The sequence below is a fragment of the Scophthalmus maximus genome, chromosome 12 (assembly GCF_022379125.1).
Source record: "Scophthalmus maximus strain ysfricsl-2021 chromosome 12, ASM2237912v1, whole genome shotgun sequence".
NCBI lineage: Eukaryota > Metazoa > Chordata > Actinopteri > Pleuronectiformes > Scophthalmidae > Scophthalmus > Scophthalmus maximus.
In genome coordinates, this window is record NC_061526.1 from 20,495,084 (window position 1) to 20,520,000 (window position 24,917).

The window sequence follows — 24,917 nt, forward strand, 5'->3', positions numbered from 1 at the left end:
TTACCAGAACACTACAAAGTGAGCTGGTTTTTGCTCGAGGACAGTTTGGAAGGCAATAAACTTTTGAGAGGGCCCAACAGAGGCAAGGACATTCTCAAAGTACAGGAGAGTTTGTCCAGGGAAGTAGTCAAAAAATAAATGTACCAGAACTTGGAGAAAACTGGAATGTTACTGGAAGGTGAACTACTTCCAAAACTAACGTGAATGACTTGAGATGCTTGATGGACAAAACACAATCCAAAGTTTTGCAATGAGGCAGCAAATATTGTAGCTAGTATTTTTCTTTTGTGTGTCGGGACTTTTAGGCACAATTTCAAAAGCGTGTGGAAAAGAGAAATCGTTTTTTGAACACTTACTGTAACACCAGTGTTGAACCATTTCATCAAGGTCGAAGTCACAGGATGGAAAAAACGCACGCTCAGTTTCTTTCTTGTCGAGATTTATATTCGTAGATTGTTCGCCCTCTCACGTCCGTCTGGCCAATGTGAATCTAAAAGCAACCAGATTCACATTTAAAAGCCTACGAATCACAATTTTACAACAATACATTTAAATCAAACTCTAACAAAACACATGAAAATAAACTTTCCCCCCTGTGGAATTGGATCAAAATAGACTTTCAGGATCAGTTCACACTGGCGAAGCAATGAACCGGTAATGGCGACCAAAGCTGAACAGAGTCAACAAAGTTTAAATTCTTTGTCATTGAGCCACACACACACACACACACACACACACACACACACACACACACACACACACACACACACACACACACACACACACACACACACACACACACACACACACACACACACACACACACACACACACACACACACACACACACACACACACTTTACAACTTCAAGAAATGTTGACGGACTTGCTGCCTGATTGTTGACACGCATTCTTCCTCAGAAGGGGCGAGGGCTTCCTGTCTGCAGATTCGTGCTTCAGGCTGTAGCAGATAGTGTCCGAGTTTGTTAAACAAATTTATTTCAGTAGACATCTGTACAGCAGTGTGACACATGACCTAATGTAAAATACTGAGCGAAAGCCACAACTCAGCCTGGGCTTGAATGAGGGTCGGGCTCATGTTGGCTGGTTCATCTCTCCCATATCTGATATATCAGCTATTTCACTGACCTGTTTGCTCATGACACTTAAATCTCCCTCTACCCCAGTCAGATTGGTTAGAGTCTGCCTGAGCTCAGCAATCTCCTGCTCTCTTTTGGTGAGATCTTCTGCGAGTCGTCCGATCCGCAGGGTCAGATCCGACAGCTGGGGCTCGAACGCCCCAAAGTCCCTCTTGATGGCAGCCACCTTCGGTTTGAGGTCACTGGCAAAGGTCACCGTCCTGATGAGGCGCGCTCTGCCGCTCTCCAGCTCCCCCAGGCGCTCGGCGATCTGCTCGTCGGCGGCGGCGAGTTCAGGGACGCGCCGGCGGAGCTGCTCCAGGGCCTGCGTGTTGCGTTCGGACGCGGCCCGGAGATTGGAGACCCGGTCGATGCTGCTGACGAGCAGGTCCCCGATGCGCTTGACCATGCTGCGCTCCACCTGGGCGGTCTTGTCCTCCAGCTCGCCGACCTGAGCGAGAAGAGACTCCAGCTCCGAGTGCAGGCCGTCCATCCTGCGCACGTCCGTCCTCACCGAGGCCACCTGGTGGGGAAATACGGCAAGTCACCGTCTGAGAGACACTTCTGATTTGCAGTATCAAAGTGTGTGTGCGATGAATTTTTTGTGCCTGATTCGTTCCCAAATGTGGAGTCACAGGTGGCAAAATACATTGATTGTTTCCCCTCTCTTTTTCGTAAAACATTTTTTTAAACTGTTCCATATCAACAACAAAAATCTGACGTACCTTGTTGGCAAAGTCCTTGGCAATGGCTGAGGTGCGTTCCTCGATCTGCCCCACAGCGTCTCGCAGCGCGTCCAGGCTGGTCTGCAGCTGCACTCGCGTCTCTGTCAGCCCGGAGGCCCACTCCTTCAGCCGGCCCACGTCCTGCTCCAGACCCTCCAGCTGAGGCCGCAAGGCCCCCCGCTGAGCCCCGAGGCCCTCCAGCATCCTCTGGACGCTCTCGCACTGAAACGGCACATGAGTTACATGGAGTGACGGGTGCAGCAGAACAGGAGGTGAAGTTATTACATTGACCTTTTTCCTTTCTGTGTGGAACACAGAGAGAAAATGGTGAAGTTTTAAATATGGGAATCAAACCAACTTTGATGCATTTCATATGATAAAAAGTATTTTATTAAATAAGCCAAGTCATGAAAAGATTGCCACGTTTTAAACAGTTTACTGAGAAATAAGACAAAAGGAAAAAACTGTAAATCCGCAATTCAAAAGCTGGAACTAGAGAATGTGAATCAGTGCAAATGATGAATATGAAGAATAATAAAGTCTTGATTGTACTTTGTGTATTACAGTACAGTGATAGTCGCAACTGTTTGACATAAACTGAGGTGCACATTTTATAAAACATTAAATCTGACAGTGAACAACACAACGGGGCCGCTCCCTTTCCCTCGATACACGAAAACAGTGACATCATCCAGTGAGGTCATCGTGAAAAGGTCGACTTAATCCACCCTCGTCATCTTTTTCCCACTCCTCCCACTCCTCCTCTTCCTCTCCGTGCATCCACGCTTCATCCTCCTCCGGCATGCCCAAGTCGTTCTGGACGTCAACCTTGTTTTCCCTCAGCACCATGGTGAGTTCACGGACCGCCTCTTTGACCACGGACAACTCGTTCTTCATCTTCAGGATGCTGTTCTGCGCCTGCAGCGTGTCCAGCTCCTGCCGCAGCACGAGGATTTCGTTCACCGCCTTCAGCATGCTGTCCTCGGTCCCGAACACCTGCAGCGTCACCTCCTCCAGCCGCCTCTCCGCCCCGCTCAGGTCGCCCCCCAGCTTCAGGATGGAGCGCACCGCCTCCTCCACCTTCGGCAGGTGCTCCTCACACTCCTGCGCGCGGGGGATGTGCTCCCGGAGCTGAGTGCCGAGCTCCGCCTCCCTCTTGGCAAGGCTGCCAATCTGCTCCTCCAGCTTGTGGATCTGCTTGGTGTTCCAGTCCAGGTGATCCTGCGCCCGCTTGGCGTCGTCCTCCTCCGTGCGCTCCAGAGCGCGGGCGTTGCTCTTGGTGCTGTCCTCGAGCTCCTCCAGCCTCTCTGCCAGTGACCGGGCCCTCCGCTCTGCCTCGTTCACCCCGTTGGTGGCCCCGGCGTGGGCTTCCCTCGACTCCGCCTTGAGGGCGGTCAGGTCGGAGGTGACAGCCGCCAGACGCTCCTGCCATGTCTCCGTCACGTTGAGAAACCGGGCGTTGACCGTCTGCAGGTCGCGGGAGGCGGAGCTTTCCTCGGCCTGCATCGCCGAGACGGCGGCGTGGAGGATGGAGATGTCCTGCTGGAGTCTTGTTGCCAGGGAGACAGTGGACAGCGCCTCCCGTAGGTCATCCTCAGATGCGGCGAGCTGCAGCCGCAACACAGAACAGGAGGGCTGTTTGCGTGGGAGCTCTACGGTCCTCAGTATTTACACTCAACACATATAGATGGTAGGAAACAAAAGCTCATGCACCGAGAACAGGACTGTAAAAGACAAAATAAACAAAAGGATGCAAGTAGAAATTTGTATTCAGTTGACATTAGTTTTTCTTTAGTGTTCAACAAGATGTAGGCATGCAGAGGGCGAGAACATGGAATATAAGGTCGTGGTTCCGAACCTTTTTCGACTTATGACCCGATCGACAAATGTGTTGCATATGTTTATAAGCTGTTTCCCAACTTAGTTGATTGATTTTTACGGGACTGAACATAAAACTAACCAGAATTTTAAAAATAAAATAAAATAGAAGTATTAGTACTTATCTATATTTGATTACTCTAGTGACACAATGTGGGGACTTGTAATTCTAACTTAATCAAAACAAACCTAAGACTCTTATGTTGTCACACAAGCTCAAAGGATCATTTCACCCAATTTACACAAAGACAAATATATATATATATATATATATATATATATATTGTTTTATCAACTGGCTCAAGTGGTATTTGACAGTGAGTTTTAATTAGTCCAGGTTTTTAAATATCCGTCTCTGAGATTTCAGTCTTTGCCTAAATACAAGAAATGTTCATTTTTGTGCACACTGCACCCAAACACTAAAATTATGAGCCGAATAATAAACAGGGATGACTTCTTTGTCAGTAGAGAGAAGTTCCAGTGAAAACTTGTATTTATTCCTTAATACTGTAAGTGTACGCAAGACAAATTAAATTCCATTGAGGTGGAGGCAGAAATGTCAGCGATCACATCTCCAAACCTGGGCGAACGAAAAACCAAATTGCCTGCATTTCCACTCGAGGGTTCAATAGTATGTGTCTTTATAAATTTGGGTGAATTGACCCTTTAAACGTCCATCCCCCGTGGTGCAGTGCGGCTCCAGGCCCGTGAATCGAACGCACCTTTTCAGAAACTCTGAGCACTTCTTCCTCCATGTCGAACAGACTGGAAGTTTTCCCGTGGAGCGATTTGTACTTTTCCTCAATCTGGGAAAACCTCTCGTTCTGTCGCAGCACCATCCTGGTGGGAAAAAAAAAAAACCCAGAGACACATTAGTGAAGAAGACAAACACGCACAACGACAAAATGACTAATTCTCAACTCACCAGCTCAGAGCTCCGCACGCCGCCAGCGACAACAGGCACATGACACTTCGAACGTCCACAGCCGAAGACGTTCTACCGCCTGCAGCCTCCGGCTTCGCTTTCTGCGCTTCATCTTCTTTGCCGTTGCCAGGCGACGAGTCGATCACTTCATCGCTTTGTTTCTGAGACTTTTTCCTCTGCTTCAGCTCGGTGGGCATTTTTTTTTTTTAAAGCTCACACTGTAACAACTTGTTACCGTGAAGGAATGAGCGAGGAATACAAACTCCCACGAGCTATTCGTTACGTTTTAGAGTAAAATAAGACTCTTGTTTTACACCTAAGTTCATAATGTTGGATAATAAAGTGGAGAAAAGTTTGATTAGCGGCCGCGTTCAACCGATTTATCGTCCAGCTTTACCCAGTTCCCTGGAAAAGTGTTGCCTTCAAGGGGCTCCTTGCAAACTCGTACATATTAACAGCTGAGGTAACTTATTTAGAAACACTGCACGTGTTTAGTAACATGTATAGTCATTGGATTGATGCTTCATATTTTAATGTCAAGTGACAAAATGCTTTCTGGCAACGTTACAACAATCAGCCTTGTTTATTAATTTAATCGTTTAATTGAACACCAGTCGTGATTGTCGTAGTTCCGACAGCGCAGCAAGACCCGCAAACGCCCCAGCAAGCCACGTAAGCGGCTGCCAGCCTTCGTCCAGGAAGCGGAGCTGTAACATTTACCTGATTTATTGATGAAATGATGGAGTGAAATTAATCTGCAAACATTTTTTTTAAACTGATTTTGTTACTTTATTATTAAAATAAAGTTTTTGTGAATAGTGAATATTTTTTAGGAGTTTGCAAAGTTGTTATCAACTTACCAATACTGATTCAGCATCCCTTAACATTATCTGCCGTTTTAAAGTTTTAGAGATGATGCCTAAAATGAATCTAACAATCTGATTATGTTACAGAGAACACAGAGATTTTTTTGTGCAGCCTAGGACAAATGAGTGAGACGCCTGAGGTTAAGCACAAGCCTTTTATTTGGCAGGTTTCCAAAAACCTCACTTACATTTTGAGAAGTCAAAAATTGTCAAAATTTGATTATCAATATTTTTCTATAAATGGTTTTCTAAGCCCTGTGCAACATTGTTTTCCACAGTTATCATTGAGCGATCCGTTACACCATTATCATGTAAATGAATGGGCTGCAGCAGCAGCCGTGTGCCGTCCAGTATTCAGGATGAAGTCTGGGGAGCTATAATAACTACTAGGGCTACCACACAAGCTGCGTTTCTTTTTAAAGTAACATTTAACAACATTGCCACAGCAGGAGATATAAACAATCTTACAAAGATGAGCAAAACATAAACTCTAGCATGGACGCATATCGAACGGTTCATTCAAGCAAAAGCTGCCACGTGCAATTTCTAACAAATTATGTGCAAAAAAAAGGTAACGGACTAGACGACTCCACGGTATTGCAATATATTTTCAAGACGTATGCTTTAAGAGATCTTTGGGCTAAGGCATATAGTGATGGAGTAAACAGAATATTTGGTCATTGAAGGATGTAAAATCTTTTTTTTTTTCTTCATATCTTAACGAGTCAAACTCCTGAGAAGCGTAAACAGTACAGTGATGTGATCACCCTGTTCCCAATCTGGGCTTCAGACACACTGGGGCCTCAACTCATAAGAAAACTTCAGACACGCTGCAGTTTGTGAATATTGAGGCCATGAACGAATATCTGCTTTTCTATTGCTTTTAAATATCAAATCTCACAAAAAAAACACACTATGGCACCTCCTGTAGTACTATTTGTGTCACATCTGTTATATTTGACGTAATTAAATATATCACTAGGACCTTGGCGGTTCAAACATAATTTTACTTTGAAGGCTTTAAAGGTAACTGTTTACATTCATTTTTTTGTGTGTTGCTGTACAATGGGAGTCGAACGCTACAAAGACGTCCCACCGCACCAGGAGATTCCAGCCTTCAAGACTCTCTGTGCCACTAAATAATATGCCAAAGGGAACAAACAACTATAGGAATTCACTGCAGACCTCGTAAAACACACTTTTCAAATCAAAACACCATCAAAAGCCCCTCCACACTAAAAAATAAATCCATAAATCTACATTTATATGTATATTACCATGTCGACCATATTCTTGATTATAGCCATTAATTCGAAATAACACTTTGTTATGAGTTTTTTTTTTTAAAGGAAAACTTTGACATTTTGGGAAATAGGCTTATTTGAAGATTGATACCCACTCTCATATCTTAGCTTAGCATTAACAGCTGTAAACAGCTAGCCTGGCTCTGTCCGAGGTACCAAACAACACCTACCAACAAAAAACGCACAAATACAATTAGTGGTTTCACATTTCTGGCAAAAAAAATAAATTCATTAGCACATTTTCCCCAAACGGCAAACCTTTCTTTTTAAACTCATATAGCTGCTAAGGCCTCGTGTCATCCCGTCCTCTAGTGCTAAAGATGTATGTCCTACAAAAACAAGAGGAAAAATGTAGCTACTTTCAGGGTAATGAAGCGTGTATGCTAATTCAACCAATACTACTTTAAATAACTAATATAATCTTCAATTAGGAAATATACATTTATATATATATATATATATATTTATATATCTCATCCCCCAAGGCCTCGTTTTCAGCTTTTGGTCCTGTCTGTGGAAGAGCAAACATAAGTGCACTTTGGGGATGGAGAGGACAAAAAATATATAATATAAAAAATAAAAAAAGTGTGCGTTTGTGTTTGAGATGAGTGATTGTATGAGCATGTGCTAACCAATTAAGTTCTTCTAACTGAATTGTCTCTGCTGCTTTGGTTTTGACAAAAAGAAAAATCCTTCGTAACACCAGAAACCTTCTCACACTGCTATATAAAGTACTTTTCTAAATATTTAAATCCAAAGACCATAAATCAAACTAAGTAATAAACTGCAAAACTAAAATATTCTTCAAGATTTCACTTCACTGCAGATGAACAAATATTGTGCTTCAGTTATCCTGATTTTAACAATATACTGTATTTTTTAGGGGGAAAAAAGAAAAAAGATGGAGATGTAAAATGTGTACAGGATCATTTAGGGGGCACATTTTGAGAGCTGAACCTTTCTCCGTCTCTCACCAGGGAAGGAACCTCCACTCACTGGGGAAATTATCCAACTCTGGTAATCAGATTACAGCCGACGGCAGATGCTGAATCCCAAGAGGATACAAACAGTGACTCAGGTACTGTAGTGATCCTGAAAAACAGAAAAACATGCATCATAAGAACTTGAATTTATGTTTGTCAGATAAAATGTTTGTGGAGTATAACCGACCTGAATTGAGCTAACGACACCGCTGGCCATGACGGAGAGTTTTCCCGCGACTGAGCGAACTCCCAGTTTGAGCTGCGACATATCGGGAGCACTGGGCAACACGTTGGTCAGACGGTACGAACTCGCTGCGTACACAAGAAAAAAAACAAACATCCACAGACACAGATTAATCTATTTTGTCTTTAGGTAATTATACATACAAGCATTTCGGAAAGGAAGCGAAGGTGAAGTTGTCTGTTACCAGTCTGTTTCTTTGGATCATCGAAGAGGTCTGCTGAACTTATAGACGCGCTCCCGGAAAATCTTTCCAGTCGAGTTTTGGCCTCGTACTGAAGAACAGAAACACAGACAGCGTCTTATATTTTTCCAACATTTTTCTGTTGTTCATAATATCAACTAGAGATCTTCACAGGTTTCTTGAAGAGATATATATATACACACACACACACACACACACCTCAGAGTTGTCTTGTTTTCCAAAGAACATGTCAGAGGAGATTGCTTTGACGTCATTTCCAAACTTTTTCCGAGCTTCTCCTGTGTCTGTCACTGGCTCCGGTTTCCTCCTGGCTGTGGGCCTGATGACAGGTATTGCCAAAAATTAATTGAATAAATAATAACATAATAATCTCAACAATTTAAGCAAATCGCTTGGATCATATTGAAAATTTAAATTTAACACGTGGTTTCACAAAAACATACATATTACAACACATAAATGTAAAATTTGCTTTGAATTGAACAAAGAAAAAAGAAAAGAAAATGATAGTGTGATTATCATAGGATTCCAATGGAAGAGGGGAAATGTGAACTTAAAATTGTTTCGTGAATAAGACTATCTCCTACCTGTCATCAAAGGAAGATATGGTGGAGGACAAGTAGAAGTCTGGCTCTGGTTTCTTGCTCTCCTTCATCCAGCCTCCTCCTCCATCGCCACCATCGTCCCACCGTGAAGTGAAATTATCAGACGGTTCCGTTTGATCTTCGAGCCGCGACACAGTCCTGAAGAAAGATCAGATTAATATCAGGAAAAAACATATGAAGTTGAACTATCATCTTCAACAGATGGAGAAAAAGGCAGATCTTCTTTCTTCAACTGACCTGGAGCTGAAGGAGCCTTCGTCATCCTCTTGCTCCGTGAACCTCCGTCCTCTGGTGGACTTTTTCCCCAGTGGACTCTCCTGCTCGATCATGTGCATGTCCGAGGTCACAGAATGTGAAACTCCACTACTTAAAAAAGACACAATAATAATATGAGCTAGAAACTAATTCCTGAACCAGGTACAGGACCACAAGTATTAATCTCATCATCTTCATCATCATCATACCTCCTCATGCCTAAACCCATGCCCAGTCTCTCCGCCTGCTCCTTCTTCTTCCCGTCTAATCCCTTCAGCTTCTGCTCCTCTCTTTTCCTCTGCTGCTCAAAATCTTTGTAGGCCATTCGCAGTGACGGGGCTCTAAGAGGAGGAGGAGGAAAACAGATTAGGGTTTTTTCTTGTACTTCCTAATATCGATATTGGCCCCCAAAAAAATCCATATTGGTCGGGCTCTAGTGGGAACCCTGACATATGACCTTCGCATGGAGGTAGCAGACAGATTCACTTTTCTAGATATGGCATCATAGAGGGTTTAAAAACAAAAGTACTAAGGGAAGACACATACATAGATTCATCAGGTTGAAGATTCTTCTTGACACTCCCAGAGCCCTCCTCCTTCTCCCTCAGCTTGTCTGCAGCTTGAGCCTTCTTCTCCAGCTCAGAGAAATTCTGTCTGCTCACCTTCTGAGCGCCCAGACCGCCCTTCTTAGAGGCCAACTTCAATGGGACACAATTTTTGACAAAACAGACTTTGAACGCACAGTCCATGCACATCTATACTCGAGTCACAAATATGAAGCGAGAAAATGAATACATACAGTTTTCTTGGCAGCAGATGGCTTCTTCTTGAACATAGAGGACGGCTCTGGAGAGAAATAAGGACAGTGATGTCACATCTCCTGCATTTTAGTCATATATAATAATTATAATTCAGATGCAAAAAAATAAAGTCCTAGGCATAAATAGGAGAAGCGTTAATATGGATACCAACCTGGATTTGTTTTTGGAGAGACGCTCAGCATGTCCACACTCGGACCCTCCTCTGCATTACCTGATAAGATTTGATGTACATGTGAGGAACTAGTTGTGGTTTAATCATTTTTCTGTGTGTTACATTGTTCTGGAGAACCGGTGAATACCATTGTTGTCTTCCTCTTTTTCCAGCGTTAAACACTTATCTTGTGTGGAGGAGCTGAGACACATTTTGGGCATGTTCACAATTTCAGGAACACCCTGGACATGAAACAGACACACACACATGGTGAAACAACTAATCCGCAGTCAATGTGTGGGTACACAACGAGCAAATATGTGGATGCAAATCACACGCACAGCACACAAGGCAAGTACACTACTTTACCTGTGAGTGCAGACTAAAGAAATCCAACTGCTTGTCCTCCGGTGACGTCGGCGAGAGAGGAGCCTGACTATCCAGCCACAGCTGTGGAGAAGAGGAGTGAAAAAATCGACGTGTGTTTTTAGAAAAGCAAAAAGAGGTACTACACGTGTGGACTCTCGCCCCTCTGTAATCTTTATTTCACCTCAGTGCCGTGGCATCTGGTAGCCTGTGTAGCCAAAGTCTTTATCTTCTCCCTGTACAGCTGAGCCGCTCTGCTGTTGTACTTGGCATTGGCCGCACTGGTTGTGCAGCCATGTTGACTGAAAAAGGCCATCTGCCACGGGAAGGTCGAAACGGAGACATAAATGCAAACAGGAGTCTTCATGTTAACTCATGTGCGTGTGTGTTATGCAATTCAGGGATTTACAGCCTGTTGAAGATGTACTCACCGCACTGGAATTGCCTCCCACTTGCATACATCTCAGCTGGTACCAAGACCAGTTAAAGTCCAGCTCAGTAGATCTGCGTGACACAGAAAGGTTAGGGTTTTTTAAAAATAACACGTGATTTGACAGGGACAAGACCAAAAACATCTCCCCCCCACATTCTGGATTGTTCAGTTCGTGTTTCCAATTAAGAAACATTGAAAATGTCAGACAATGTCACGTCTTTCTAACGTTTGTGTCTTCACAACGAGATTATTGCAATTTATTGTATTCGTGCCTCAGCCGAGCAAATGTACTTAGTCTGGAGATGGTTAAAAATGCGGTAGCCCTTCTTTTTAAGAAAGACAAAGCACAAGGAGCACATAGGTAAAGAGAAGCTCCCTCTCGGGGAAGACCTGAAGAAAAAGAAAGACAGTATGTTCCATGTTTGACCTCCTCCTCTGTCGAGGGATGGGTTTTCTATTTCTATGCTCTTCCTTGTGTGTCCTTGCCCTGGAGAGTTTGCTCACCTGTGTTGAGCCACAGACGCGTTTGATTGGTTTCTGCAATAAACAGGTCGGTACAAAATACTCACTGCATATAGCAGGTTGCTTTTTTGGGGGGGGGGGGGGGGCTGTGTGGCAATGGGGGTCTTTGGAGTGAACCAGTCTTTGTCTCAATATGTTATCCGGGATTTGAAAAAAAACCCGTTTCTGGATCTTCAACCCCTCCTGATTTCTGGTGCTTTATCGTCATCCCGGACTCACCTGATGAAGCTCAGGTGCACCCCCAGGGACCTGTGAGTGCCCGAGCAGTCTATACACACGAACACCCCGTAGGTGACGCTGGCCCAGCTGGGGTTCTTGGCTGAGCAGTCGAAGCAAACCTAGGGGAGACAAGAGATCGACAGAGAGCACGTTAGAGCACGTGACAGCTGGATGTCTGTGATCCAGGTCCAACGCTCGAGAACAGAGACGCGGAGCAAAGAGGTGTTTCCAGAACACTTGGCAGGTCAGAAGTTCAGTGGCACCTGTGCAACGATCCGCAGACTCAGGCAGCTGTTGGAGGACTCGGCCTCAGACACTAGCTGGCTGCCGGCTCCGCAGTGAGCACAGATCCTGTATGAGCCACTGCCACGAGGAAGCTCGGGGCGAACAAACACGGCTAACGTCAACTGTCAAACTGGAGCTAGCTTAGCGCTGCCGACCGCTCGGCTAACGCGACCGTCTGGTCACAGTTACACAAGGTTGTTGTTTTTTTTATCTATTTATTCTCCGGCGAATGTTAACGAGACACAACTGGGGCTTTTCGACAAGCACCCAACTCATTATGTATCCGTGGTAACCCGACAAAACGATTAACCGGACACGGTGAGTTGACGCTGCCGTCGGCGGGTAACCAAAGTGCGACGTGTCAGGTCCTTAGTTCGGCTCACTTCCTTGTTGTTGACGGCGACAAAAGCGCTGAAATAAAACCCGCTCACCTTGTTCGTGGGAAGCGAGCGCAGCCGCTTGAAGATGGCAGAGATCTCCTGCTTGCTGGGCTCCGACATTGTTCCACCGGGCGGTAACAGTTAAGTTCGCGTCGGCATGAAAAATAAAACACGGCGCAGTTTCTCCTCCACAATAACCGAATGCGACACGTCAGTCGGAGAGCAACATGCTCGGGCCTCTGATTGGACGAGAGTGACCCGTGGTTATGTTATTGTGGCAAGGGCTTCTGGGTAATGTGGTTTTACCTGATAGTTACTGGTTTTATTGTTTTTAATTGCTTTTAATATGCTTGTTTTATGTGTTGATTTTATCGCCTATCTGTTTTTAATGTGATGTATGTTACTGTAAAGTTTCTTTGAGTATCTATGAAAAGCGCTATATAAATAAAATGTATTATTATTATTATTATTATTATTACCTCCTCGTCTGTGACTCCAGGTGCCTAAATGACAGTGGAGGAATATTTTTGTATTTTAAGTATTAAGTATTTAAAAGTAATATGCACCGGTATTTTATCTGACTCCATATACAATTATTGAATTGAATTTGTACAGCGAATTTATATTTTTAAATTTTTAATTACATTTTTAAAATAAATTCAAACTCAAGAAAAATTATATTAAAGATTATCCAAAAGATAAATAATTTACAATGGTATAATAAAAATAAAAGATAAAATAACAAGTATGTCTGACCCATCTTTATATCTTTTTTCTGGAGTTGATTTTTTTTTTACACGTACATGATCATTTTTGAGCAAAGTGTAAAGCAAAATAAAATAGTTTAAAAATATATGTATTGCATTTTATTGTACTTTTTATACTAAGTAGTATAATACTGAATGTTTTAAGGATATTCACATGCACACATGCCACTTTTTATCCACTAGATCAAATATCTGATTTTCACAAAATTGGGGAATCACATTAAAAGTAGGAAGAAGAGATACACATGAGAAATATCAGCACAAAAAAATCAATGACATTTTTTTTCCAATAAATTTATTTATTATGTTGTGGGACAACATATACAAACCTTACTGTGCAAGGTCACCTTATTGCTGCGTTTTTGACGACAGCATGCCCTGAAAACATGGCAACTCTTAAAGACAGAAAAAAGGAAAAGAAAATCATCTCCCTCACGTGCTGCAGTTGAAGGCATCAAATAGCATATTTCAGTGATTTCATTGTAACATTAGGCAGTTATTGAATTGAGAGCTTGCACGAGTGAAAGGCCTGCAGTTCAGCTCTACAAAAATACGTATTAATTAATTAAAACATGTATTAAGGTTATGAAATCAGGTAAATCCCTTCATGTCATAGCTCCTTAAGAGAAAAATCAACAATTATTCACATAGTATTTGTCGATTTCCTCAATGAATAAGGCCCTCTATGAAAGGGCAAATAATCATATTTACAAATATAACACAAGATTCAAGGAATATTTTTTTTTCCATGAAACATTCAATTAACATACAAACTGATTCTCAGTCACAGCATTCTAACCGGAGTAGAACGAAAGCACTTGTGGCATCATAAATTAACAATTATCAATTTCCAACTACACATCATCTGATCCTGATACTGAATTTGTTCGAATGCGTTAAAACCCAGGCTTATTTACATGCTTGTATGCAAGACCATACTCGGCTGTGGTTTTTTATTGCTATCACTTTTAATATATTGTAATATAACAAACACACAACAAAATATTCTCCCAGAACTGTATATTTGACAGGAGAAGTGAGAGAACTAAAACATGGGAGATTCAAGTGAGATAAACTTGTGAAAATCTTTCAGTGTTTGTGTGAAAACAAAAACAAACATAGTATTACAGTCTGCAGGAGGAAGGAGAGATATCCGTGTTAAAAGGTTTGAGGACAGTCGTGTTAATGGGTCAAGTGTTCGCAAAGACCCATGACGCATGAGCAATGGTGAACGATGAAAAGGTGAAGAAATACAATCAGTGAATATACATTCAATTGCAGTGACTCGGGGGGAACCTATCCCGCTGTGAGCTAACCGAGGATTGTGAGGATGAGGCTGGAGCCGTCTCTATCATTCCTTATAAAAAACAAACACCCCGAACAGTTAAAGAACTGAATAGAAAATCAAAACCCTGAAAGGAACGACAATATGCGCACGACTTTTAAAAATCAACTTAAATCTGACACAATAAACTCGATATAAAGTGATTTTTTTTGTGTCCAAAAGATCAAAACGTTTATTAAACATTTATGGATCAAACAGAAATTAATTAATCATGTTTTTTTTTAAAAAAGGGGTCATCTCCCTTAATGAATCCATATTCAGGCTGCGTGGCTAACATCGCCAGACGATTTGTCAGAGTTTGATCCCAGTGTTTCATTACAACAATATATATAAATTCACACATAAAGTTCATTTAGTCTTATCTATTATATATATATATATACTTGAATACCTAAGTTTTTTTTGTAACAGCATAAATGGGATTTTGAGTAACATGTTTTTTTACGCTGACAGCAATTTTTTTCTCTGTTATCTTCCTGACTGGAATCATCTGAAAACTCGTGGCTAATTTCCACCTGTGTGCTTTAGTTTCTACGAGGGTCAAAGCAACAATATCTCGAGTGGTTTCCTTTTTGTCATGATCCGCAGCCTCTCCTCCATGTCATCCTCCCACTCCTGTCCAGTCCAGTCTCCACCGACAGGGTGACGAACGATGAAAAAAAAAAAAAAAACAAGGCTGAGGCCACACTGTCATTTCTCAACAAAACAACTTCCTTCATCCTTCTTCACATTTGTTTTCATCATCTGTGACGTTTCATTACTGGATGGCTTCCACATAGTTAGCAGGATATAGGCCCGTTTGTCCTCCCTTGAGCTGGCCTTTGCACCAACCCTGGTCGTCTTCCTCGCCAATTTTGGTTAATTCATCCCCTGAGAAAGTAGAGAGAAACGTAAATATTGAACACTTCTGTTTCAGAAAAGTGTTGGGATCTGACCAGATCACTTGCACTCCTGCTTGCTACCTGCTTGGAAGCTCAGCTCGTCCTGCTCCTGTCCTTCGTAGTCGTAAAGTGCTCTGACAGCCACGGAAACGACCGGAGAAGCTGGCTCGTCCTCGAACGGATTCCCGTCGCCGTTGGCGGAGAACGGGTTACCGCCACCTGTGTCTTCGTCCGACCAGTCTGCAGTCTTCTCCATACTGCTCACACTGGATAGATAAGACAAAACAGCCACTTATAAACTGTATTTCCACATATATATGGGGCTAAATGTCAGGGTCTCACAGATCGACAGCACAATCCAGCATGCTAGGTGTAAGCAGGAACAAAAATCAAATGTTAGAAAAGCAAGAAAAATAAACACAACACCAAGTAAGGTCACGTAAAAACAAATGCAAATGTTTCTCCAGATCCTTTATCCTGAAAACGACCTAACATCAGCTCTGCATAAGAGGAAAACATGCTACAAGGCAAGAGTTTGTTTCAGGCAACGCAATGAATGATTTAAAAGTTGGCACTTTTAAGATCAAGACAGTGCACATGGTGCTAAGCTAAGGCAATGCAACAAGACAAACGTGGCAACATATCAAAAAGGCACATGAAAAAAATATAGTAACAACAAGCAACAAGAAATCATGTTGGTGGAGGTCGTGATTGGAGTTGAACCTGAGCGGCCAACAGAGGGAGCCTGAACACCGGAGAGAAACTCGGCTTTGACGAGACACATAGTTGAAAAAAGAGCGAATAAACACCAGCACGCACGCAAATGATTTACAGTCAGACCTGTTTAGATCTGCAAAGCTACTGTTGACACTGGCAGTAGCTGTGCAGATGGTTACACTCCAGCTTTACATGAAGCAGTAGGACTTTTCCCAACAGCTTGAATTCATTTATTTGTATCTAAATCGTTGTTATGAATTTCTATTTGTATGTACTTTTTTTTATGTGACTGTGAGAGTGTGTATAGTGTCTATTAATGTGTCAATATTCAGATCTGACTGTAAGACAGAAAAAATATTGGAGTTCCCACAGCAGAGACATGCCCCCCCCCCCACCACCATGTGCTTCACGTGAAATGTTCTGCAAGACATGGCACCGAGTGAAGGAAACACACACACACACACACACACACACACACACACACACACACACACACACACACACACACACACACACACACACACACACAGGCTGTGTGTGGGTGTGTGCAGTGTCATTCTTGTGACCATGTTGAGCAATACAGCAACCTGCCACCTGCAGGAGGAGAGAGGGACACGAGGAAGAGGGGAGCCAAGGTAATGAAGACAAAGTAAAGGGAAGAAGACGACAACGAACGAATGAACGGACGGACGGACGGCAAACCACGGAGAGAAGATAGAAAAAAGAAGAGGCGGGAAGGTTTTTTAGGGGTCTGGGCGGAGTGTTTCCTCCTGTTCACCAACGTTTTAATTTCCTCTTTATTCACACTGATGTGGTTGACTGTGGTCTCCTGCTCCACCACGGCCATTTCCTCTTCCTCCTCGTCCTCGTCTTCGTCAAAGGGGTTCGGGGCCGCTGGCGCTGTTTTAGTGGGCACAGTCAGGCTGACGACATGGGACACAGTGAGAGATGGGTTGTTGACATGAACACACACACACATATATATGCACGCCTGTGACAGACATGAGCTGTGGGGCAAAGATGTTGTCACTGTAAACTCAATATTTGCCACTCAAGAAAAGACAGATCAGACAGTATTATTGTAATTCTATGTAAGAAGCATCAACAAGGAACAAGTGAACAAAACAAGTGCTTTACACCGAACAAAGACAGAGAAAACACCATGACAAAAATTTGCCTTATAAATGCAAGTCGTCCTTGCATCTCTTAATTAACACAAACATTCTGGGGAAAAAAAAGAGTCACTCGATGGCGGTTTGTTTCCTTCCATTTTGACTGAACACGCTAAGGAACAACATTTGCACTCGACCTGCATCCGGGGGGAAACACAGGGTTTCTATTGTCTTGTTTACAGAATTATTGGACCATGAACAGCAGAAGCGATCGGCAGTCGGCCCTCCGCAAGTGTGAGCGGAGAAAATGTGAACGCCTTTGTTTGTGTAGTCATGCCATGCTCTCGGAGTTGAGCCTGCAGAGTTATTACAGCAAACACTGCTCTGGTAAGAGTCGGGCGCAAGTGTAACTTTGGATGTATCGGTCAACAAACAAACTCGGCCTTGTTCAAACCGCGTCCATTCAAGCTTCAGACTTCAAATGAGGGAAACTCCAAAGAAGGGGCAAAGATTAAGTTGATAAGAATGAAAACAAAAAAATCATTGCGATATCTATTTTTGACCTCAAGTCAGTATCTTTTTACCACGATGCACACACATACAGACTGTCCATGCCAAGAGATGTAGGAAATGACAGGAAGCCGATGTGCTGTGTAAACGCTAGTTGAGGAGGGAGGAGCAGCAGCAGCAGCGCAGCGTTTGACATTTTTCCAAGTTCAAAGGTCAAATGCTTTCCGTGCCAGACATTCCCTTTGTTGACTCCTCTAAGCACTCCTCTCTCATGATTTCTGCAAACACGCCACTTTGTCCTGCTGAGTGGATGAGGGCAGATGGCAGGTGTTTGAACTTTCATTTATAAAGGAAATTACTGAGCAACAGCGGAATGTGAGGTGTTGAGGTTTCTTTTACAAACTGTTTAGCCGTTGGCAAAGTTAATGCCTATTAAATATATAACAATAAGTGCTTATATCTTTCCAAATTCTTATTTTTCGTGTTAATCGTCTGTTTTGTTGACGTTTCCATGAACCACTGTTGTGTCCTTGGCGCCGTTGCCATAACAGCAAACACAAATATCTCTGCAGGGACAAACAACTTCTTATCTTATCTCATCTTAGAATGATTACATCGTGGTATGAAAAAATTAAAAATAATCAAACATCAAGCGGTTCTTAACCTTTGTAGAGACATTTAATTCCATTACATGTAATGAGATCATTGGAGGAGTTTAATCAATGATCATAAATCCTGCATTTGTGATCAAAGCACAACCAGGCTTTTGTTATTAAAATTGGATTCAAACCCAAACAAGGTGGTCTATCAGACTCAGTTTCTCTTTGCTTTGATGGACTACGAAACAGATTAAAAGTTCCAAATTTAGCCCACTTGTTTTTAAAATTTTGGTTTTGTTTCTTTTATAACCAGTACTGTCTGAGGCCAAGTACAGTCGTTTCTGACTCAAACAACACTAATGCAGCCGTCACTGAATTTTCCAGCACCAGTATTATTAGCACAATGGACGTCTTGGTGTGCATGAGTAACATTTCCACATTACTTCTGACGAGTTTCAGCTACGCACCAGCCTACTCCAGTCCCTCGGGGATGACTTCTTTCCCAGCAAACTTTAACTAAATGTTTACTGCTGCTATGGAAACGGGCGTACAACTAGACGGCAGGCCCGGGGCTTCCCCTTATGCAATGTTTTACAAGGATTCCTTGTGGGGAAGGCATTCCTCTTGTTTGGATTGGTGCGGACAGAGAGGATGGGCGTGTGTGTTCCCTGTGAGAGTGATCAGATATCTACCTGTTGCTGGTTTTGACAGGCTGAACGGGCTGGTCTGATCCGGTCTGACTGATGCCCGTCAGTGTGATGCCCTCCGAGGGCTTCTTCTTTTCTCGTCTGCTCAGGGTTCGGTTCAGGTCTATTGACCAGTCCTGGTAGACACACACACACACACATTAACTGACAGAAGTTCGAAAAAGCTGCCTTGGCAGTGATTGGTGGCAGAACATCATGTGCACAGCAATAAATACACTCGCAATTCAACAATCAGTGAAACATTTCTCAGGGCCGTGACACCAAATATCTGGATTTTTTTGAAAACTGTACATGCACACGTGTTTAAACAGTACAGTGGAGAAACCTGATGAAACAAGAGATTCGACCGTGTACAGTATCCATCACCTGTTAAAAGACACGCAACACCCAGGGATCTCCCCTCCAACAGAGGCAAACCAGGGGGAGTGGAGAACAAACATGTCTGTTGTTTATGAATACGGTAAGCTGCATATTTTCCCACAAGCTTTTTACAAATCTGACCCCTCTGGTTTATTCGGCCTCTCAAACTTTTTAAAGCTCAGAAGGTGTTCCGGTCTCAGTGACGCTGCTGAGCTCACGTGCTGCTTCACATTGAGGAAGAGGGCCACTGAAGGGTCAGAGTTCAAATGTTCGACAGAACAGAGAGTCAGAAGGGTGTTAATATTGGTCAAGAGCCATGTAGGAATTCTGATATCCAGGAAAAAGCTATGTGACCATCCCGTAGCCAACAGGAAAGGAGAATGGAGCTGGATGCAGGTTATTGTCCACTGTGACGTGCATATTTGTCCCATTATAAATCCATGAAACTCAAATAAAAGGATAAAAAAACACAACCACCTCAAATACACAAATGGAAGCAGTAAGGAGTGAGAGTGTTAGTGCTTAAAACAAACAACCCCCCCCCCCCATCCCCATGGCTGCAGTGACAGAAGAGCCCTCCCATGCAGAACTCACTACAATGGACCATCTCGAGCGAGGATGAGACCAGCCCTCATTCTGTCAGACACGGTGGGGGGGGAGCAGGTGTAGAACAGGGTTAATGCAAACAACACCGTCTAATCCTGAAACTTTAGATTATACACGATAAGCTGCAAAAATGTTAGTTTGTGGGGGTGGCATTTTAAAAGAAGATTCAATCCTCTCCGTCAAAAAACTAAAAGAGAAAAAAGAAAAAAACATCCTATAATGATGGAAGTTGAAGAAAGAGACCGATTGAAACTGTTATTCCTGCAAGAAACACTCAACACTGCGAATTGTATCAAAGCAAGCACATGCAGCTTTCCTTCCTTTTCTTTTTTTTTTTTCAACCTCCTGTTGAGGAGGTGACATAACATTCCTCCAACTGCCCCTCTGAAGGCTGAGGATAGAATTACTTCTATTAAAAGAAAAATAACACGACTAGGCCATAACTCCTGCTCGGGATAAATGTGCATGGCAAAAAAAACAAACTGTAGCCCTTCTGCCCTTGAAGATTTCAACCCTGCGATAATTTTATCAGTATCATATATCGATCAATATCTCCTGTCCTCCTGACTCGTGATGAAGAGGACGATTGGTCCCTGCAGAGGACGTCAAAATAAACAAGGACTGCATTCATAAGTACCCTTCTAAATAATATATAAGAACTATTAATATATGTATTAATCTTATAAATTCAGCAATGATAATCCTCCCTCAAAAGTTCCTGCGATTAAGTAAATTGAGTGATCGTGACCTTAATGTGTCTGCTTATGGGTTTATGACATTCAAATGTTTTGAGAACTTCTTTAGAGCCCCTCTACATTACCCCCCTTTATTCTCTTTTATTAGTGTAAATCTAGGCTGCACTACCTCGAACTGGGGCCAGTTCATCGGCATGCCGGGGCCGTGATTGGACCGGAACCACTTCAAGTCCTCTTCAGCGTCAGTGGCAGAGATTGTGTCCTCCATCGTGTGGTAAATTGTCTGGAATCTACGGTTACAACACAGGAAATACATTATCATCGGAGGAATTAATTTAACCTTTGAGAGACATGTTGGACAATGTCATATGACTGACTTGTGATTGGTGGAGAGGTCCAGGTGCTGTTTGACCTCCATCAGCAGCTCTCTGAAGAAGCGGATGCGCTTGTCTTCGAACTGCTGCCACTGCTCGAACACCTGCTCCATGTTCTCCATGTACTGGGGAGTCAACTTGTCGAGCTCCTCAATGGATTTCTCGTAGCGTTCTTTAGTCTGGAAGACAAGAATGGACAATGAGATGAAAATTAAAACATGATTTTGTAATGTATCTTTCTACTGCTGTGATAGGAGTCTTACCTTCTGCACCTCCTGCTGACACTTCTCCACCTTTTCCTGGAGCTTCTTCTGGGCTTCTGGGTTGTTGTTGCTCTCTAGTCTGCTGTTGGTTTCCCTGCTGGCTGCCAGCTTCTCCTCTTTGCAGGCGGAATGATACGTTTTCTTCACCGTCTCCACCTGTGGATTCCATTTATTGTCAGCAACTGGCACAGTAGTTTAGCGGTTGTAGTAAAGAGCTTACGCCATTTTAGATTGATTTAGCAAAGTATTCCCAACTTACTGTGTTTAATGTGTTGAAAGTGGAGTATGTTGCAAGCAGACAGTGCAAATGTATACCCTTTGCTTTTGGCAGCATATCAGAGTGTAGAGGGGGTAAACAATTAAGTGTCTGTCTTTCGTTTTTAATCTGTTTTCCAATGTTTGGTTGAAAAACTTGAGTGTGAAGTAACAGATAAAGTTGTGGACAAAGTTCATCTGTGTGGGAGGAAACATGTGAACACTGATGCCTGTTAAATTTATTTATGTGATGTGATGTGACACTTTGAAATTATTTTGAACAGATAACAATTGAGGAAGCAATGACGTGTCTTGGGCAGTCGCCCGGTGTAACTTGGGCCAAGGCCAGAGCAGCCATGCTGAAAAAAAGCCATAAGGAGGACTCCTTTAATTTTCTAAAACTGGAAGTTATGAATTCCTCTATTTGAGTGAGCACAAAACAAAATGTCAGTCCATGTTCTAAATGCATGTATGTGCTTACTATTGATATTCTGCCTATGCCACCAATGTCAGCTCCTCATTTTCTAGACCAGCTCATTAGCCTCACTTCCTCTCTGTGCTCGTCTATATAGTCAATCAATAAGTCACCATGTCTACAAAACTGTTATTGTTCTGTCTCTGTGCAATGACAAGTCCAGGATGTCACAACTCCCCCGGTGACATCACTCACAGAGGAAATGGAGGGGGGGGAGGAGTCGGAAGGTTGCAAAATGTTTGCAAAATATTAGCTTGTGCATGTGTTTAAAAAGCACGCACGGAAACATAAAGGAATGCGACAACTGCCAAGTAAACAGGCTGCAGAAATTAAAGCAGCAGTGGGAAATACATGGACGTTATTTTGAACCGAGAGGTGACGGCCCTCAGTGTTTCCTTCCTTTCTGCTGCCGATCAAAGACTGACAGGATAACTACTGGCTGTCACCTTGGCAAGCTGATGTTTGGCAAGAGCTTCTCCTTCACAATCAAAACTAAGAGGTTAAAAAAAACCTGTCCCTTTGTTTCCTTTTGTTGTTTAGTAAGCAGGTAGTCATGGAGAGGACAGAGATAACAGTGAGTCGGTAATATGTAATCAAGTGAAATGAACGGGAAAATTTATGTTTGTGGCTGTAACCAGTGAGCTGAAAAATTATTTGCTAAGCGTTAACTGCTCAGATATTTATAGTTTGAAACACAGTTGATGAAAATATTTCTAAACCACACGTATGAATTATTAGGTCTGAAAGCTGCACCTCTTTTAGTTTCTTGGCCCAGGGTTTCTGGGCCTTGCGGAAGCCGTCGTCGGCCTCTTTTGTCTCTTTGAAGCCACCGATCATCTGCTTGTGGTACGAGTCCTTCTGCCAGTTCTTAAGCTTCTCGTAGTCTTCTCCCATCAGCGCTGCCTTCACCTCCATGTGGAGCTCGCTCACCTTCTCCGCCTCGGTGCACAGAGCGGTCCAAGCACGCTCCAATGTTCCGTACTGAGGACCTGGGGCAAGAGGAAATACTTTGTAATATTTTGCATTATCCATTGAGAGTAAAGAACAAAATCCCAGGGTAGGTTTATGTTAGATCTTTGTCAATATTCTAAAACAATTCTGGAAATAATATATGTACCTTTCTCTACGAGTTGCCGCCAGCGCTTGCCCCATTCTGTGAGCTGCTGTGCATACGACTTTTCAATACGTGCCCGCTCATGCAGACAGTTCATCAGGTCGTTACAGAGCCGGTTGCCATCGTCGACCCGTCTAACTGTGCGCTTGTAGTTACCAACCTGAGAACCAGCAACAGAGAGAGAGAGAGAGAGAGAGAGAGAGAGAGGTGATAAAAGGAAGTTGGAAAATACACAGAAAATGTGGAAGCGCTGAGGAACGACAGTCTCACCTCCCAGAAACTGTCACTGGAGACATCGATCATGGAGTCGTCATAGGAGCCCGACATCGCTGCTGCTCTAAGTTTCACTCAGTTTTTTGGGGCCTGGAAAAACAAACAAAAAAACCCACCCAGCCTAAGTATTACTGAATGTGATAAACACAACTACATTATAATATCTACAAACGATCATTTCTTGAGCAAAAAAAACTGAAATGTTAAGTGAAATATTTTGTGCGACACCTGCAGATACTAAAAAAGTCATTCATTAATAGATTTTTAAAAATCTGGTATATTTACATCGTTCACAGGGATTTTTATGTTTTGTCTTGGAAATGTCAACATTCACTTTCCATTTCCACCACAAGTTGCTCTGACATTAAAGAAAAGTTAAATATGTACCACAGAAGAGGAAGGGAAAGATCTTTTCATCGGTCCGCTGAACTCGTCATCTCTCTACGTGTTCTAACGAAAAACCACATGACAGACGACAGCTGTAGCTCAGACACAGAAGAGGGTGAATGAAGAAAAGAAACGGCTCAGAGGAGGGGAGCGAGACAGAGCGTAGAGGAAATGGGGAAGGGAAGAGAGAGAGTGTGTGATCTGGTTTGATAATCGAGGCAGCAGGTGGGTGTTTTCACCCCTTTTTTTGAACTCCACCGCCCTCAACATGGGACAACCTCAAACCACAGTTGTTGCTGGCAGCAGCACAGCGTTTCGGCTGAACTACAGCGAGGTCCAAAACGAGTGTGTGTGTGTATCACTGTGACAGCGAGATAGAAAAAGAAACTGCACACACAGTGGGCAGCTTCCGTATCCTTCACACTGGTCCGACAGACAGTTCTCTGTTGCTCTCCTCTCCCCCTCTTCTGTCCTCACATCCATCGTTTCAAACTCAACCTCCTCCCCTGAACAGTCTCTCTTTATTCCTCCCCTCATTCCTCTCCTCCATCCTCTTCCTCTCTGCCCATTTACTAATTCGTCTCCTCCCTTCCCCATCAGCCTCTCCTCCTCCTCCTCTCTCCAAAGACCTGGTGTCTCATGCAATCACATATATTCAGTTTGTGGTCACGTCCAGCTGAGACAGGCTGCAGCTGACACCTATAGCAAAATGCTTCTCAAGCGACCACTTGAGATCACTCACTGCCAAGAATGGTAAAACCTAAGGGTTCAATGGAAGTAAAGGTTCAAGATTCAAGAAATTTATTGTCAATGTGAAAGCACAACGAGACAGCGAGAGGATAAGGGGTTACTGCTCTGTGGCAAGTGTGTGTGTGTGTGTGTGTGTATTGGTCAGAGGCAAGTGTGTGTGTGTGTGTGTGTGTGTGTGTGTGTGTGTGTGTGTGTGTGTGTGTGTGTGTGTGTATTGGTCAGTGGCCCGTGCCCTCCAGGGCCGGTTTAGGACAGAGGGTAGCATTGTGGTCACCACAGACCGATGGAGAAAACGAACAATCCTCCCTTTAACATTTAATTTGTGAATCACCATCAGGTCACGTGCGCGCGCGCGCACACACACACACACACACACACACACACACACACACACACACACACACACACACACACACACACACAC

The 24,917-nt window shown here is 43.2% G+C and overlaps 4 protein-coding genes across 12 annotated transcripts in view; all 4 read right to left on the reverse strand.

The window, feature by feature from the left end:
• The window catches only part of uhrf1bp1l (UHRF1 binding protein 1-like), a 31,104-nt gene extending 30,387 nt beyond the window's left edge, over window positions 1-717 (reverse strand). Inside the window, exon 1 of the mRNA XM_047335889.1 lies at window positions 357-717. The gene's annotated coding sequence lies outside the window, so the exon portion shown is untranslated. The remainder of the gene's footprint in view (window positions 1-356) is intronic.
• Window positions 718-982: 265 nt separating this feature from the next.
• LOC118319698 (IKBKB interacting protein) lies at window positions 983-5,109 on the reverse strand. 2 transcript variants are annotated; one of them, XM_035650269.2, is made up of 4 exons: window positions 4,668-5,109; window positions 4,465-4,582; window positions 1,865-2,086; window positions 983-1,662 (listed from the first exon to the last, which is right to left on the reverse strand). In XM_035650269.2, the coding sequence occupies exons 1-4, from the start codon at window positions 4,862-4,864 to the stop codon at window positions 1,096-1,098; spliced, it is 1,104 nt and encodes a 367-aa protein (XP_035506162.1). In that variant the 5' UTR covers window positions 4,865-5,109; the 3' UTR covers window positions 983-1,095. The 2 variants fall into 2 exon arrangements, with proteins under 2 accessions (XP_035506162.1, XP_035506154.1); XM_035650261.2 differs by lacking the exons at window positions 983-1,662; window positions 1,865-2,086 and adding an exon at window positions 2,237-3,472 and having other exon boundaries at window positions 4,668-5,108.
• A 565-nt stretch (window positions 5,110-5,674) lies between these two features.
• On the reverse strand, window positions 5,675-12,528 carry arfgap3 (ADP-ribosylation factor GTPase activating protein 3). Of its 2 annotated transcripts, none has more exons than XM_035650180.2 (16): window positions 12,355-12,528; window positions 11,639-11,757; window positions 10,896-10,968; window positions 10,649-10,780; window positions 10,468-10,548; window positions 10,247-10,340; window positions 10,099-10,158; window positions 9,926-9,972; window positions 9,673-9,824; window positions 9,336-9,467; window positions 9,109-9,234; window positions 8,854-9,009; window positions 8,465-8,585; window positions 8,249-8,336; window positions 8,008-8,132; window positions 5,675-7,929 (listed from the first exon to the last, which is right to left on the reverse strand). In XM_035650180.2, the coding sequence occupies exons 1-16, from the start codon at window positions 12,421-12,423 to the stop codon at window positions 7,912-7,914; spliced, it is 1,593 nt and encodes a 530-aa protein (XP_035506073.1). In that variant the 5' UTR covers window positions 12,424-12,528; the 3' UTR covers window positions 5,675-7,911. The 2 variants fall into 2 exon arrangements, with proteins under 2 accessions (XP_035506073.1, XP_035506066.1); XM_035650173.2 differs by having other exon boundaries at window positions 9,109-9,237; window positions 12,355-12,527.
• An 820-nt stretch (window positions 12,529-13,348) lies between these two features.
• Window positions 13,349-24,917, reverse strand: part of pacsin2 (protein kinase C and casein kinase substrate in neurons 2) — a 17,879-nt gene continuing 6,310 nt past the window's right edge. For 3 of the 7 annotated variants that reach the window (XM_035650203.2, XM_035650213.2, XM_035650231.2), the window contains 11 exons: window positions 23,354-23,446; window positions 23,087-23,243; window positions 22,723-22,958; window positions 21,240-21,395; window positions 20,980-21,155; window positions 20,772-20,892; window positions 19,896-19,937; window positions 18,927-19,057; window positions 16,796-16,936; window positions 15,378-15,562; window positions 13,349-15,285 (listed from right to left, as the gene is read on the reverse strand). In XM_035650203.2, the coding sequence (XP_035506096.1) occupies window positions 15,173-15,285; window positions 15,378-15,562; window positions 16,796-16,936; window positions 18,927-19,057; window positions 19,896-19,937; window positions 20,772-20,892; window positions 20,980-21,155; window positions 21,240-21,395; window positions 22,723-22,958; window positions 23,087-23,243; window positions 23,354-23,410 (1,515 nt within the window). In that variant the 5' untranslated portion in view covers window positions 23,411-23,446 and the 3' untranslated portion in view covers window positions 13,349-15,172. Of the gene's footprint in view, window positions 15,286-15,377; window positions 15,563-16,795; window positions 16,937-18,926; window positions 19,058-19,895; window positions 19,938-20,771; window positions 20,893-20,979; window positions 21,156-21,239; window positions 21,396-22,722; window positions 22,959-23,086; window positions 23,244-23,353; window positions 23,447-23,743; window positions 23,766-24,917 lie in introns of those variants that run through there. The other 4 variants (XM_035650222.2, XM_035650243.2, XM_035650234.2 and 1 more) reach the window with 4 other exon arrangements.